The sequence below is a fragment of the Megalops cyprinoides genome, chromosome 10, assembly GCF_013368585.1.
Source record: "Megalops cyprinoides isolate fMegCyp1 chromosome 10, fMegCyp1.pri, whole genome shotgun sequence".
Taxonomy (NCBI): domain Eukaryota; kingdom Metazoa; phylum Chordata; class Actinopteri; order Elopiformes; family Megalopidae; genus Megalops; species Megalops cyprinoides.
The window spans coordinates 25,730,013-25,746,450 of NC_050592.1; the positions used below are offsets into that span (position 1 = coordinate 25,730,013).

At 42.3% G+C, this 16,438-nt stretch overlaps 2 protein-coding genes across 3 annotated transcripts; both read right to left on the bottom strand.

Annotated features, from left to right (window-relative positions):
* Positions 1-488: 488 nt before the first annotated feature.
* On the bottom strand, positions 489-12,620 carry bves (blood vessel epicardial substance). Of its 2 annotated transcripts, XM_036539263.1 has the most exons (9): positions 12,484-12,620; positions 9,661-9,890; positions 9,127-9,251; positions 8,374-8,561; positions 7,832-7,940; positions 7,421-7,588; positions 5,862-6,003; positions 4,352-4,416; positions 1,970-2,038 (listed from the first exon to the last, which is right to left on the bottom strand). In XM_036539263.1, exons 2-8 carry the CDS (start codon positions 9,887-9,889, stop codon positions 4,367-4,369), a joined length of 1,011 nt encoding a protein of 336 aa, XP_036395156.1. In that variant the 5' UTR covers position 9,890; positions 12,484-12,620; the 3' UTR covers positions 1,970-2,038; positions 4,352-4,366. The 2 variants fall into 2 exon arrangements, with proteins under 2 accessions (XP_036395155.1, XP_036395156.1); XM_036539262.1 differs by lacking the exon at positions 4,352-4,416 and having other exon boundaries at positions 489-2,038.
* Positions 12,621-13,123: 503 nt separating this feature from the next.
* Positions 13,124-16,236, bottom strand: popdc3 (popeye domain containing 3). The gene is made up of 3 exons (XM_036539247.1): positions 15,529-16,236; positions 15,306-15,414; positions 13,124-15,128 (listed from the first exon to the last, which is right to left on the bottom strand). The coding sequence occupies exons 1-3, from the start codon at positions 16,035-16,037 to the stop codon at positions 14,823-14,825; spliced, it is 924 nt and encodes a 307-aa protein (XP_036395140.1). The 5' UTR covers positions 16,038-16,236; the 3' UTR covers positions 13,124-14,822.
* Between the last annotated feature and the right edge of the window lie 202 nt (positions 16,237-16,438).

The following is a 16,438-nucleotide window of genomic DNA, read 5'->3' on the forward strand; positions in this document are numbered from 1 at the left end:
CATTAATGAGCAAACACAAAGTTTACTTGATTGCGCTATTTGCTTGGCACTGCACCACACTATTTCCTTCTTCATTGGTTTCATTAGCAGAGCTACTTCGGCAAATGTAGAGTTACCACACCTTTGTCACACTGAGTACTGGTTAACCAGCTGTATCTGGAACTGCACTTTCAGCTTCATCTTATCTACAGCCGGAAGGGGCCTATATCGGATTGCCTCTTTCCAACTGTAATTGAATGTGGTCGATTCAAAGCAGCAACAAATGCAGAAAATGTTTGTACTGTACCTCACTTGTAAGTCGCTTTGGATAAAAGCGTCTGCCAAATGAATAAATGTAAATGTAAATGTAAAATGCTTTTTCATTTCTTCAAACACTCCCAGAATGCAACAGTGTTATATGGTATAGATTATGCAGCCCAAGACAATTCCAAGTGTCTGACACTAGATGGAACAGTAAGGAAATGAATAATAGAAACTTAATTGCCATGTGATTTATTTTTCAAAAAATGTATTTCACTGTGTACACTAATCTTCTCTATCACATAGACTCAGCTTTTCACAACACCATTAGTGAGCAACAGCATGTAAAAATACAATGATTCCAACCATCAGTGTTCTCTAGTGCCCCTACCCCCTCCTCTTTAGAGAAATCCCAAAAAAATGCATTTTATGACATCATGGAGAAGCTTGCAGTTAAAGAAACATGATTTAAAAGGCACCATTGAACAAGTCTAGATGAGAAAAAGAGATATCAGGAAGCATATGGACACCACACATTATGTGAGGAAAACGTGTACTATTCAGACAATGTCAAGTGCAGAAAAGTATAAGGAAAATACTCCATCATATGTTTGTGCAACATAATACAATACTACAATGTTGCCATTATTATCGTTGCTGATATTATTAAGGCACCTTTACCCAGTGTTCTCTTTTAAGTTGTCCTAAATTTTGTGGGGAGAAAAAATGAAAATGGGTTGTAATGAAAGAAGACCAAAACTTGTTGGAATTTCAAATTAAGATGAGACTCCACTGTCCACCTCCTGCCCAGAGACCAAGGGAATGTGAGCAGATGACCACAGCCGAGAATGGGAGCCAGCCACTCCTTCCACTATCGTGTATCTAACTGTGAGTGAGCAGCAGAACTAATTGCTAAGAAGATGTGTTTGTCCTTAGTCTCTGCCTGGGAGTTCAGTGCCAAACAAAAGGCGACCGACTGCTAGTGGTCTTTCTGTGGATACAAAGAAGACCTCAGATAACTCGTCACTCATAAATCTCTTATACGAAGGCTGATCTCATCAGCATACCAGCTGTATTTAGGCTTGTACTGAAGTTGCAGTAGGAACACTGGCTCCATTAAATACTTTGTAATAGCTTTTACAAACACGGATCAGGGGTTGGTGGGGCAGACATGTTCACTGTAACCCTGGTAGTGTGAATATATTTACAGCCATCCTTTTCATGGGGAAATTTCAACTTTGTAGAAGTTCATCTTTTCTCCCTATGGCTCACTGTGTGGTCCTTACATAAATATTACTGCCTTTTTATCTTATTAATCACTTTGTGGATGACCTACCCTGCCACAAGACCCGATAACATGACATTATATTATGATAATTAAATTCAAATATCCACTGAATTCAAGTGTGTTTGTGGTGGTAGCAGGCTTGCAATAATATTCACTGAGTAGTAAATGCAAATGAAAAAAGACAACAGAGCAGAGGGGAAAAGAAACATTTTCTGAGATTCTGGTCTGAGTTTGACAAGAATGTTAATATGTCAGCATTCTTATCTGTCTTGAGTATGTGCTTTTCTGAGGCTTTGTGGGTTATGGGCGGTGGTGGGGGTAAGGAAGAGTACCCCTCTGCCCAGGAGAGTAGCGAATCTAAAATGGAACACTACACCTTTTCCAAGTCTTCCTTGGACGTCCTGGGGGCGGGGCTCTTATTAGTTGGGGAGTCTGGCTCAAAGACATCATCTTCCATACCTTCTTCAATGGGCTTCATCTTTCCTGAGGCCTTGGTCATGGGGGACTTTTCTGAAAAAACAGCAAAAAGAAATCAACTCCAGGAGAGGAGGAGTGTGCTGAATAGATTACGGCACACAACCAAGTCTACAGGCACAGTAGATAGATGGGTGTAGGTTTAAATACCAGAAGAAGGGCTGCTGTTGTATCCATAAGCAAGGAAGTTCACCCAATATACCTCATCAAATAACCAGCTGTACAACAAAATGAACACAATGCCAAATGTACGTTATGCAGGTTACCCTGGATATAAGGGCTTGAGCAAATGAATAATATGATGTTCAGTAGAAATACTAGAATGTCAAAAATCTACGTCTTTCGTTTCAGTGACATTTTTCCACAGAAACAAAATTTTCCTATTTAAGGACTTATAGGATTCTTGAATAAATGTCACAAATTTCAGTTTCTTTATCTATTAGTCTTCTCTCATCTTCAGTTTCTTCTTGTTGATGCTTGTGTGTATCCACCAACAAAATACAAAGCATTAAAATGCACATCCAGCAAGGCTATGCCTTAGACACAGCCGACACACAGTATGGCTGACGTTCAACATGGCCGACATACTCACAGCATGGCCAGGATGTACAGAATACGGCAGGCGCGCACAACATGGCTGACGTGCTCACGACATGGCCGACATACATAAAATGGCTGACAGGCGCCGAGACCCAGTCCGAGCGAGCGTGTGACATACAAGCGAATGAGTCAGGTCACTGGTTGTTAGGGATCACATTTGGGACACACTCCACTGTCATCATTCCAGAGCCTTTCATTTACGATGAAACGACAGCAAGACACACAAAAATGATACAAAACAAAAAACACGAAACCGTGGAAATGGCACACGCATTGACAATGGGAAATTGCACTGGAAACACAATGCTAACAATGCAAATAAACGTTATATACAAATATAAGCGGAGTTTGACACTACACATTTCTAAAAAAATCATGTACTATCCACCACTGGCCTTTACAATTTCTGACAAGCACTGTCTGGAAATTACAGGACTGCACAGAGGTAACACTGAGTCAACCTGCAACGTAAGATGCAAAAATCAGCACAATATTTTTGAAGAGGCAAAATATTTCTTTAATGTGAGACTACTACTCCCATAAATCTTCCTGTTTTGACTATGTAACATTAAATTGTTTATAATTTAAGTCAGTAGGTTAGCTGAACATTGTAGTGAGGGACAGTCACCAGTAATGTTTGGCTTTACTGTAAAAAAGACTAATTACTGGGATAAAATGTTCTGTTTTTCAAACATTTTTTCAGTTTTTCAAACACTTGAAAAATGCCACCCGATATCCAGACAAATCCAGCTAATAGGGAATAATAGGGAAATCATTCACCCAATGTAAGCACTGTTTGGTGATTGTGTGCTAGAAATATTCATTCATACTGAAAAATTCAATATCACCTGTAATAAATTTGATTAAAAATGAGAAGTTTTTCAGTATAGCTTCAGGTGAGTGGAACAAATTAAAAAATCTCACAGTACACACTCAAGTATACTCTCAGACTAAAGGAATCCTGGGATATCAGACCAATATGAAGGGTAAATGCATATACACTTGGTTGTAGGGAGTAATCAAGAGCAAGTGAAAGTTCCTCCCTCTCATCTGGGACGTTCTCAATCATGTAATCTGGAGCCATTCTGAGAGGACGTGCTTACAACACGTGAGAAAAAAAACACTGCTTGAGATGCATGTGTAGACACAATATACTTGATGTGCACACAACATCGCTGACATAGTAACAATATCCCTGACATGCACAAAATGTGGCTGAGGTGCTAAGAACATGGCAAACACAAACACCTCAGACAAACACTGCATGGTGGACATGGGCATAATGAGGAGGACACACACACACTCATGAGACACTCACAATATGTATGACACGTGACCCAGTGACACGCAGGGCTACGCTTTCACAACAATGTCATTTAAGAAAGCATTTCTCTTTTCTCAGGCATACCTGAAGGAGTAGGGCTGCTGTATTATCAGAAGTAGCATGCATTTTTTAAGAGTTTCATGCCACAGTCAACTCTTGATTTACATTGTGACAAAGTTAGCAGTGCATTGCATCAGCATCCAGGTTAAAAGGAGCACCCTAACACTCATTCGGGTTGGGAGACCACAGGGAGAGCAGGGAGAGGGGTTCATTCTTTGGGTTTATTTGGTATTTCATCCAAAGGTTGATTGCTTTCATGTTGTTGTTGTTTTAATTTTAAGGTTTTAACATCAAACCTCAATCACAAGGTTTAGAGCAGGAAAAAAAGTGGGTGAGAGAAGAGGAGAGGAGGAGGGCAGCCTTACGATTCCTCCCCTCTGTCAGGGGACCTGCTGACAGGCCTGGCCACACACAATGGACTGTGTCACTGCTGCAAGGGGACAGAAAGGAAGGGGACAGGTGTGGAGGAAACAACGTCAGCACAACGTTGACACAACCTCAGGGGAAAAAGAAGAAACCTCAGGAGACATAAGAAGGGGTTGTGGAGCACGCAGTTAGGTGCCTGTTAGTGCTACGTCCGGGATGGGTGAGGAAGAGGAGGAGTGAAGAAGATTAGGAAGGCCTGACACTCTCACCACTCGCTGTCGATCAGCGGCTTTTAAAAAAGATACCCAGCCCATCTGTGCTTTGGACTGAAGGCTAAACAGATGGACCAGAGACAACAGCCTCATCACAGACTGAGCTGCAAACCAACAAGAGACAAAACTGAGCAGCTTAAGAAGTAAGTATTGCTGAGGAGCAGAGTGTGGAGCTGAGATGCAAAACAGTCGTCAGAGCAGTAGTGTGGAACAGGTGGAGGACACTGCACTTAATGCCCCAAGAACTGGGTGATAGTGTAGCATAGGGGTAAAGAACAAGGCTTGTAACTGAAAGGCTGCTGGTTTGATTCCCTGATTTTGTACCCTTGGGCAAGGTACACAATTGCCTCAGTAAATGTCCAGCTGTATAAACAGATAACCTGTAAAAATCATAATCCATTTAAGTCATTCTGGATAAGAGTGTCTGCAAAATTACAGTAATGTAATGTAAGGAATTAACTGTTTAGATGAGACATCTCTATATACTTCTTTACACATACATACGTTCACACATGCATAAGCACATGACAAGGTGTTAGGAGAGAGGTTTTCAGCATTGTACAGGGAAGCAGTGCACAGCAGTGAGCAGCAGTGTGGAGCAGCAGTATTCAGAGATGCTGGGCTCTGTGTCCTGGGGTCAGCATGTGGGAGCCCTGAAGTCAGGGACCTCACACTTTCAGGCTGAAAATGCCTGCATTGTTACGTGTTATGCATAACCTCATCTAGTTAGAATAAACTGTGAAATGTACTCTGAAGAGAACAGCACTCATATCTCCAGGGAGATGTCTGTCTGTGAGAGATCTGTGTGCATATGTGACAGAGATGTTGCTGGAACATTCTCCACAGCTGGCTCGGCAGTTCTGCACCTTTGTGCCTGCCTGTCGCTCAGTTTCTGTCTGAGATGAGCCAGCCCCCTTACCAAGAACTGCCACCATCACTCTTATTGGAAAACAACTGGAGAGAGAACATCAAACAATCAAAACCATTTGGTGAAGGGTCCACACATACACACACCAACAAGAAAGGGAAGCAACAAGACAAAGGGATTATGGCGCAATGAGCTGTTATTCACTGGAACTGGGAACCAATCAGTGTCTGAGAGAACTAAAAGCGGGGACCAATCAGGACATTAGACACTGATCGGAGAGCTAATCAGTGCATGAGATGTTACGGGGTCTCTAAGCAGGGCTAACGCTAACCCGGCCTCCTCCTGGAGGGTTATGTAGGCAGGACTTACGGAGCGAGGACCCCGCAGAGCCGCCACGCAGGAACTGGTTGAGGACGTCGTCCGTGTCGCTGGTGCTGGCCATGCTGTTTCTCATCTGCATCATGGAGAGCTGCGAACACAGGCTGGGCTGCCTGTCCATCTTCTTCACTGCCTGACTCACAAACACACAGTGGATATTTGCCATTCATTTGTGAGAGCTGCCATGGTAAGATGCACACAGTGCATATCATAAAGGCTGCTTGAACACACTCTCTCAGCTGCTGCTCTCCACAAGGTACTGAGTAGCAAGTTGCTCGTCATTCCATTACATTACATTACAATTATTTAGCAGATGCTGTTATCCAGGTCGACTTCCAGCACAAGAAAACATAAGTGATAAAGAATCACATTAAAAACCAGTCAAGATGAGCTAATACACGTTACTCAAAAATGAGGTCTATTGGTCTATGTAGTGAACAATGAATTTTTCCCTGTTCCCCTCATTTAGCTCTGAGTGTCAGTCCTTTCCATTGCCTCTGGAAAATGTACTGTCCAGATTTCCGACAAAACAACTGCAAAAATAAACAAAGAAAAAAGTCTCTCCTTAAACCATAGCACGGAAAATATCCACCAATGAATTGTAATGGCTTCACAGGAGGATCATAAACAGCAACCATGAGAACTTAAATGACGCCATCTTACACTCAGTGCCCAGCGCAGACACCCGACACTGTAACATACTTTGTCCGGAGCGAGGAGAGCTGAGGGGCCTGTAAGGTGTCATCGTCATCATCCTCACATTCTCAGACAATGACATTGCATTTCCACATTAGTCCTTCTCTCTCTCCAGCAGCAAATAACCCCTATCACTTTCACTGCTTACAACTCTATCTTTGCCCTTTACTGTGGCACCTGACCTTAGCAAACCTCTGACTAACAACTAACTGACATATCGCTATGAAAAAGGCTTAGATTTGGACTGAATCCTCCAAGTATTAATTCGTCAGGACTGAGAAGGTTAAACAAGGCTAGAATATGGTAACTGAGAGAGAAAGCAGAGTCCCTGAGACACAAAAGTCCTTCAAGACCAGCAACTGATGGAAGTACTTCCACGTCTCATTTTACTGTGGTCATATGGCAAATCAGACTAGCTTTCCATTCACATCTATCAGTCAAGATTTCTGCTATAAAGGTCTAATGTACAGGCAGAAGTACGATGCCAGTCAAAGGTATGAACACACCTAATTAAGAAAATGGGAAACATGCATTCAAAGACATTTTGACCTAAAGACTAATACTTAAATTCTTGAAATTTGTTTCTTAGATAAATATAAATCATGATGTTGATGTCTATGTATGGATTTCTTTCCAAAAAATGTTTTAATTTAAAAAAACAGAATGTTATTTTGAAGCATGTAAAATATAATATAGTTTTTATTTGTTTATAACACTTTTTCCATTTGTGTTTTTCAAAGTTTTGATGTCTTTACTCCTAATCCAAAACATGGAAAATAGCAAAAATAAAGAGAGAAAAGTGTGTCCAGGCTTTTGACTGGGACTGTATGTGTATGCTTTGTGCATAAACCCACCTTGTCGCTCAGCGTGGGGTCGTTGAGGGAGTACAGCTTGTTGGTGATGTCTTTGCCAATGAGGTATCTGAAGACCTCGTTCAGGAATGAATCTGACTCCAGGAAGTATGTCAGCCTCTCCCTGGACCAGCACAAAAACTTGCAGTTCTCCTCAGCTGTGATGGTTACCTGCCAATTGGGTATCAGATGTTTTCATGTTGACACAAACACAAGACATCAGGCTCCTGACATAACTGGAGTGGTGATATTTGCACAAGGGTTGTTGTTTATTAGATTGGGAGAAGTTGGTCCATCTACATGATGAGATATTTTTATCAGCAAAATATGATACCTGGCAATTTTACCCAGAGCTGAGGATTATTTTATGTGCAACAGAGGAATAGCAAAATTGGAACAGTCTCTTAGTTTTACCTGGAACTTCTCCCCCCTGTTCATCTGAGTGGATCTGAACTCTGGAGAATCGATGAAAGCGTTGGTGTAAATGTTGTGGAGGAAGTGACCACGGTAAGACACCCTCATTCTGTCAAAGCAACGAGACACAGCCACGATTACAACCCCGCTGTAGGAAACTGAGCAGGAATAGGAATTATTTATTGAATGTTATTATATCATGTTTCATACAAGTTTGTCTAAAATAACAACTGTAGAGAATGAAATTATGCAATACAGTAAACTTAACAATAGAAGAGCAACAGACCCTCCAACATCAGCTGTAAACAAAGACCCACTGATAATGAGCTCCAAAAAGAAAAAGGCACGCAAATAAACCTTTAGCGTCGCTCACAGCAGGCAAGAATCCCACCAGTGAAACAGCAATGCAGCGCTACATATGAATGGACCAGTAGTGCCATTTCCCTGCAAGCAGGCTTTTCGCTCAGCTGATGATGTCACGCGCTGTAGGGTGACCGGATGCTGAGGGGAGGCGGTGGGCGGGGCACGGGGCAGAAACCTACTTCCCCTTCAGCAGGATGCTCAGCCGCTCGTCCACCGACGTCTTGTCCTCGGCCGCATACACCTGGCCCTTCTTCAGCGTCTGGATGGTGCAGAACTGGCCCGTCAGCCTCTGGAACATGTCCTCCCGCACGTGCAGGGGCTCGAACATGCGCTTGTACACGGACTTCAGCTCCCTGTCGATCTTAATCTGGAACAGATGGGAAGATCCCCGTCACTCTTAATCTGGCATAAGGAATAAAATGAGTGAAAATAATAATGAAAAAAACAAGAGAATGAGAGACTTCAGCTGTTTCCCTGCACAAATCACAAATTGTGTTCTCATTCTGTCAGTCACTGCCTGCTCAAATAACCACCCTAACCGGCCAATGCATCTCATTTTCAGCACAGAGAAGGCTTTGAAAGTAATCGTTCGAATCCCAGGTGGCACAACGCTGTCAAACCGTTGAACATAGTACTCTACATTAATGGCTCCAGCAGACATCTGGATGAAGAGAAAGTTACAGAGTGTTTAAAGTTGTAAACCATGGACAATGAGAATTATTGACATTATGAAAACAAGATCTAAAAAAGCAGCTGCAAATTTGCACAAAAAACATTAACTGGCCAGTATTTGAAAATACAGATTTAACTATTTTAGAATTACAGATGTCTATAAGCTCTTGGCCCCATATGACTGTAACAGACACACCAGGAGAAGGTGGCTTTCTCCATTTGAGGACTAAATGCCTGTATGAGGGAATATATGTGCTCACCGGTCTCCTTTTGTACAGCAGGTAGAAGAAATGCATGAAGTTGGCTATGAGGAAGACTACATTCCAGATCATGATGTCCAGCGCACATCTGTACAGCGTAGCCCACGCGATGAAGAGGGAACATCCTGTGGGGACCGGAACAGAAAGTGAGGCGTGCAAACAAAAACAACCTTGTGTCACATGACATGGGAAGAATGCTGAATGGACAAGTTGTCTTCAGAATATTTCCATGCTCAGTACTGGGTACGTGTGCTGCCATCACAAAAACCTTTTAGAGTGCCCTCTTGTGGCCACTAGTAAAACACACATGAGAGTGACAGAGAAAGTTGAAAAGAATTACTCTAAAGAATTGTGACAGAACAGATTTTGGTTTCAGTTTCAGTAAGGTCAGTTTTATATAGATGTTGTGCGAATTTTAGTGTTTTGGGCCATCTGAGTGGAATGAACATTCACACGGCATTTGCCACAATTGTGAAGGTCTTCCCTTTGCCTTGCAAGTCACAATGCGGCCAGCAGAGGGCGGTGTAGGCTCACCAGCCATCAGCATGATGCGCAGCAGGATCATGTGGATGCCCAGGGTAGTGGGGATGATCAGGCCCAGGGCTACGCAGACGTTCCCCAGGTGGAAGAGCAGGTGGTGGGCCTCCTCCCAGTTCTCACAGGCCGTGACATTCTGCTCCGCATCCGGGACGCCGGTCGCGTTCACGTTCAGGGACGACATTGTGGTGTAGAACACGGTCGTCATCTCCGTAGGTGTAGTCATGCTACAGCGTATTGGAAGGGAAAGAGTTCGTGTGTGCTTTTGTGTATGAGAGAGAGAGGATTACATAAAGAAAAAGAACCAAAACACCATGGGAGGGTTCCCATCTCCATGAGAAAAATTTCACAGAAATAAGTATTAGATCATTTCTTTAAACTGGACCCTGGGCAACATACTTAATTATAATGACTTCAGAGTGAGCGGTATATGCTTTTATAAACAACAATTAATGTATTGTAAATTGTACTAACACAGTACATTTCCAAAAATGTATAAAAATATTCACCAAAGTAGACCATCTAAAATATTTTATTCAATTAGGTAAAATGTTTCAGATGTATGAAAAGGTGGTGTCAAAGGTTAGACCTCTGACACAATACATATTAGGTCTATGTTAAATATAGATATAACCTTTAACAAAAAAAATCACACTTCAATCTTTAAGGATTACCCTTACGTTCTACTGTGCTGGAAGTCGCTCTGGATAAGAGCGTAAGCTAAATGAATGTAATGTAATGTAAAAGGTGTGCAGCCTACTCAACATTCAAATTGATATTTCACTTTATATATTCATATAGTTTGGATAATGTGGTGGACCAGTGTGCATCCTGGGTCTCCTGCTATATTGAACAAAATACACAGAAATAAAACACTTGCTCCAATTTGGGCCCATTATCACCTACAGACCGAGAGCTCCACAGACCCTGCCATTAGAGCTGTGCTGTCACGCCTGGATACCGGCAGGAATTAAAAAGGTACAAATCTCAGAGTGACAAACATATTTTCATACAAGCAACAAACAGAACACAGAAAACACTGCACATATTTAGATCTAAAAATCAGCACATCAGGGAGTTTTAACTTAGTAGTTAACGAAACGCATGAGAAGGTACACAGAGCAATTAGACCATTTAGATGATTCTAATTTGTATTGGTATTACCTAATTGCAATAGCAATTATAATTAGATTCTGAATCATTCAATCCATTATACAGTAAAGTGCCCTGCAGGGCAGCAACAGCAATGTAAGGGTTTCAGAAAAATGGGAGAGCCATCCAACACATTCCAAGCATGAAGAGGTTAAGTGTTACAGGCACAGAGGACAATGGCAAAAACGTATGTGTGCAGCTAAATTAGGTGAAAATACAACATGAATTATCATTCAAAGAGGCAAGCCAACAGTGGGAACTGTGCCTCTCCCTTTAGAGGAACACTGCCGTGTGGCCCAACATCTGACAAACAATTAAGATCTTGACAATGCAAAAATGCAGAATGATCAGAGCTGTGAGTGAAGCTGGCAGCAAGCAGACCTGGACACTGAGAGGGGACAGGCTGTGCTCACGGGGCTGACAGAGAAAGCGCAGAGATACGGGAGAGATAGGGAGGTGAGAGTGAGACAGAGTGTGACAGCGACAGTGAGGCGGGTAGACAGAGACAGATTAGAAGGCAGACAAGAAGGCAAAGGAAAAACTACTCAGTCTGGGAGCAGAAAAGTTTCCGTGTGTAAATGAATGAGAAAGGAGGCATGCACGACAAAAAAAATTGGTGTGATAAAACATATTGTGACAATTCATTTCGTCATAAACTGAGTCATGAATGCTGTTGCTAGTAAACTATTTAAAAAACCTTCATTCATTCAGTTATTCTTTGGCTAACATTAATTGGTAAAGGCATTTTAAGATGTGGTAGCCCTATGATGAAGTATACATCATAAGAAATTCTGGTGGAATTACATGGAACTTGTAAAATATCCTCGTTTATTTGGAATATGTTTATATTTATTTCTTTTCTAAAATATGCCTTCAGCAAATATTTCAATGAGTTTTTGCCCATCAAAGACGGAAGCGAGACTTACTCCAAAGCACAAAAATATTCACATAACCACACAAGCACGAAATTACCATTGTAAACTCAGATCGTCGTTCTCTGACATGGCGCTCTAATTTTTCCAACAATACTATCTAACGCTACAAAACGCTAAACAATTCGCTGCAGGGGATACCCACCCGAACATTACCGGCGTACTCCGTCACAAATGAGCAAAATGCACTCAGGTATACCGTACAGGCATGCTTTTTTTTCCTCCGGGAAAAAAAATGTATCCGCAAATGACCTGGCCAGCATGCCACAGAAAATTCCGATTACATTTACTATATCTACTTATTTCTTACAGTAAGCAGGTATTAAATGGCTATTCCATCAGAAGTCTAAGTGTGATATTGCCACACTACAACTCCTTTATCTTCTGACTTTAGAGTTAATACTCAAAATGAATGCTTCAGTCTAATGATGAAAAGATTACCAGAAATCAGCTTCATTTCTGAATAACAGTTACATTTCATTACATTACATGTATTAATTTGGCGTATGTTAGCGTGCCGTGTTTCCACATCTAATTTCCTCATTCGTGACTAAACTGTAAAACGTTAACAGCAAAACGAATTTAGAAAGTAACGTAAAATGTTACGCTTATCGCACAGCGGATAGAGTGGAGCGATAGTTCGGCGACAACTTTCCACTTCAGCCAGCCACTTATCCACGACCTTGCATAAGAATAATTCTACCGCATATATACTAAGAAAAGGCAGTTAACTTACCTTTCACAGTAACGTTACAGCTGGTTAAAATAAAAAATAAAACCGACTATGCGATGAAATTATGAATAACAACGTAGTGGCAAGAATAGGGGGCTATAAATGTGAATGCCTGAGAGCCTAGCACTGCTCAACGTGAGACGCGCATTCCAGCGAGCTGACAGGCATAGACTAAAATGGGCACGAAGCGAGAGAACAGCCGTCAACACCGCCCAGCCGATCTCCATTCGCACAGAGGGTGGCCGCCGCCAGGGGGCGACAAAAGCGAGGTTCTCATTCTCACATGTTTCACTCGTAGCTCATAGAAAGCATTTTTACAATTGACAGTTTAAGTAAACGAAAATAAAAACCACTTCAATCGCTTTTTAAACCACTTTAATAATAGAAATACAGTAGTATCTATCCATGGAACACGTAATACTGCTGCAAAAAAAAAAAAAACAAGTTTGGACAGCGTAAGTAAACTCGTCAATCAACGCAGGACTTTAAATCAGTACAGCTCATTGTGGAATTCAGATCAGCGCAGCTCATTCCAGAAAATCAAGCAAGTATTACATGACATTACTGTAAGAAAACAGCAACGTTGCTGAAAGTTAACTTATGAAGGTACCAGAGAAAAGCGCTGGTTCCGCTAGGAGTGGCACAAAGTCAAAATATGCTGAAACATCTGTATGTGATGACGCTGACACACACAGCTAAATGGTCATTTGAATTATTAATGGGCATAGTAAGCTTTGTACATCCGGAGTAATTTACTGAAGAAAATTATATTTGTACATCAGGAATATAGCCTATAACAATCAGTTGTGCTGGTTTTAGCAAAAAAAGTGCGTTAGTTTTATCAGTGATCGTCTTGATTTTGAAAGAAAAGATCGCGCTGCTTGCAACAAGAAACACTTGTCATTTCCTTGATCTACACAACGTTTGAGCCAAAGGAACAAATGCGTTGGGCTCGTCTCAGCACTGCCCGGAAGGAAAAGAGCATATAGTGTGACCTTGGCGTTTTGCTGTCAACCCATTGCGTGTGAATAAAGGTGCGTGCGCCATACAATCAGTACCACGGACAGCGGTGGAAAAAATTAAAGGTAAAGCACTGCAGAGAACAAAGACTTCAAGGCAAACCCATTGACCTCACTTGCACATAGCTTTGTCGGGCTGGTCGGCTGAGCGCGGAGAAAAACACGAACGCAGTGGGCGACGCGGAGACACCCGCAGAGGCATCAGAATCAACGTATTGAAGAGTCTGCTTGCAAAAACCGTACACCTAACCAAAATGCATTTAGTCGTTGGTGAAAAGTTTGTTTTCTTCGGACGGAAAATGTATAAAAAGTCATATTTACAACTGTTGTTATCATAGCAGAATCCAAATTCAAACCCAATATGAAATGAGACTTCCATGAGTCAAATAAAAATTCCACATTGCATTCTCCAGAGCAAATACCATGCTATGGCATCTTCATGAAAGACAGCCTATTTTCTTATGCTAATAGTAAACTGGCTCCTATAGACTAGGTCCTATAGACCAACACCCATGTAAACAAGTTGCAAAACTTCAGCGAAAGTAAAGCAACAGATAAAGGTGCATTTCATAAGAAACAACAGGAACACCGAGTACAGCTGGAGAAGAAACGATGTCTATTCTGAACAAAACTGAAATGTATCATCGCCTTTTCACGTTACGAAAACGACAAAACTGGCGGCGGAAGTGCGGGGATCCCCGGCTAGCAAACAGTACATTCTAAGTTCAGCTGTGATATAAATAGTTTAGCCACAACTGGCTAAAAAAGAGAGCGTTAATTTAAGTACACGAGAGACAGTATTGCGTTCCGGCTTCCATCTCCACAACACCAGGCGCCTTTCTTCCATAGGTCAGGAGAACTGTTTTGGTCGCTTAGCACCCTGAATGAAGTCAATTCATATCATACATTCAATTTTAAAACTGAAATTGGAACTGGTTGCACATCCAGTTACTCGGTGTCAATTTTCACCCTCTCTTATTAAAGCCGGGTTGGGTTGGGCTACCCCCCACCGCTCTGCCCCCCACAAGTTTTCAGTCCGAGACAGTCTTTGACGTCAAAGAATGGGGTCATTTTACATTCATACACTTTGTGAATTACATCTTTTAAATTACTATCACAAATCATCTTAAGATTTCTAACTTCTGGATAGTTGAAGACACACTGGGGATGGATCGTGGTTGGAAGTTAACCTATTAACCTAGCCTACAGATCTAAAGTTGAAACTTAGTCTGTTCTTTGTGCATGTGGGGGAAAGCGATCTCTGTGATTCAACGAACAAAGCAAAAATCAGTATTAAGCTAATGAACGACAGCCTGCGGTCGATCATGTTGTGGTCTGTGTCGGGGTGCTTTTAATATGCTGTCCTTGCTTTTCCGGGGCGGTCAGAAATCCCCCGGCCTGTTCTAATTCGGGTGCCGGCACGTGACAGAAGCTGGGTAAGCGGAGATCGTATCGGAATCCGCTGCTGTCGAACGCCTTGTCGTTGAGCGAGAACAATTTGTCCGCAATATCATTCCTGACGAGGAGGGCGAACACCTTCGCTATGTAGCGGTGCTTGGCGAAGAGCAAATAGAGCTTCTTTCGTCTCCAGGCAACGTATCTACACGGATTATCTGCTCGCAGTGTCACCTGAAAGGCAAAACAAACAGAAAAGGCAACGTGACACTGTGCATACCCCTTCCACAAAGTGTGGAACGTATCAATAAGGAAAATTGCCTATAGCCTATAATCACCATTGTGTATTTGATAGCTATTACTTTGCTTTATGCGTATGTTTTAATATTTATAAATACCTGGGCAACTCACCTGAAACACGCCATCCTCAGATGGTCGGAGCGAGTCCCATTCCGGTGAGTCGATGAACTGGAAGGGGTAAATGTAGTGCAAAAACTCCCCGTTTACCGTAACTCGAATTCTGTGGAAGGTCAAACACAATTAAGATAATTAATTCACTTTCACACTTAGTCTTAAATATAAAGTCATACTGTAAAAACGCTTCTTAAATTAGTCGTCTGAATTGCCCACCTACCTGCCGGACAGTAGAATAGAAAGTTTATCGATTGCTGTTTTTCCTTCCATGGCAAAGTAGTGATCCTTCTCGATGGTGTGGATGTCCCCATCGCTACATGTCACAATCTTGCCGTACTCTGTGAGAGACACTCCCAATCTTTTGAACATATAGCCGTACAAATCCTGGAACTCTTTGTCAAATGTAACACTCCGGAGTCGATAGGCGACATGGACAATCTGGACGACACATATCACAAAAAGAGCGAAATTCCACGAGAATGAGTCTGTGGTACAGGCGTCGGACCAAGCCCAGATTGAGGAGCAGAAGAACCCGAGCGCCAAGAAGAAAAACAGGTAAAGTAGCCCATAGAAGCCGCTACCTCCCATGAAACCAAGGACCAAGAAAATATTGGCCAAGTGAAAGACGGACCCTTCCGGGGTGTCCTTCCAGTCCGCGCATACCGGGTGCTCTTGTGTCGCTGTGCTCCAAGTCAAGTTCGCGCTTTCAAAGTGGTACGGAGAGTCCATCGTGGAAGACTGCTTCCTCCGGCGAGGCAGGGGTCGAGCTGAAGTTGTGAAGTGTCCGTACGGGTAACACAGCCTACATTATCAATATTCGCGGCCCCCTATCAATTTATTTTTTCGTTAACAGCCGGGAGCGAAACTTCTGTGAGGAAACGTCAGAGCCTATCCTCAACCCTAAAATGTAATCCCGTGTGCTCATGAATTTCTTCTCGTCTCAAAATATGATATGTGTGTCGCCCATCGCTCCGCCCGGTCCTGGCGCCCGACAACTCAAACCTGACCTGGACCCCAGGCGGCGGTGACCATTTGCTGAATTTCTCTTTGTGACAGCTTTGCATTTTGGGAGGGAACGTGAAGTGACCAATGTTAGAAAAATAAAATATAACGACTATAACGTTTCCGGC

Bases quoted from the DNA above. Each gene is read 5' to 3' on its own strand.
- bves (XM_036539262.1), bottom strand. From the start codon at position 9,889: ATGACTACACCTACGGAGATGACGACCGTGTTCTACACCACAATGTCG. The intron at 7,941-8,373 runs GTAGGTTTCTGC...TTGCTTTGACAG, and splicing joins AGCATCCTGCTGAAGGGGAA to AATGAGGGTGTCTTACCGTG. The intron at 6,004-7,420 runs GTGGGTTTATGC...TTTGTGAGTCAG, and splicing joins ACCCCACGCTGAGCGACAAG to GCAGTGAAGAAGATGGACAG.
- popdc3 (XM_036539247.1), bottom strand. From the start codon at position 16,037: ATGGACTCTCCGTACCACTTTGAAAGCGCGAACTTGACTTGGAGCACA. The intron at 15,415-15,528 runs GTAGGTGGGCAA...GACCTTCCACAG, and splicing joins TCTATTCTACTGTCCGGCAG to AATTCGAGTTACGGTAAACG. The intron at 15,129-15,305 runs GTGAGTTGCCCA...TTTGCCTTTCAG, and splicing joins CTGAGGATGGCGTGTTTCAG to GTGACACTGCGAGCAGATAA.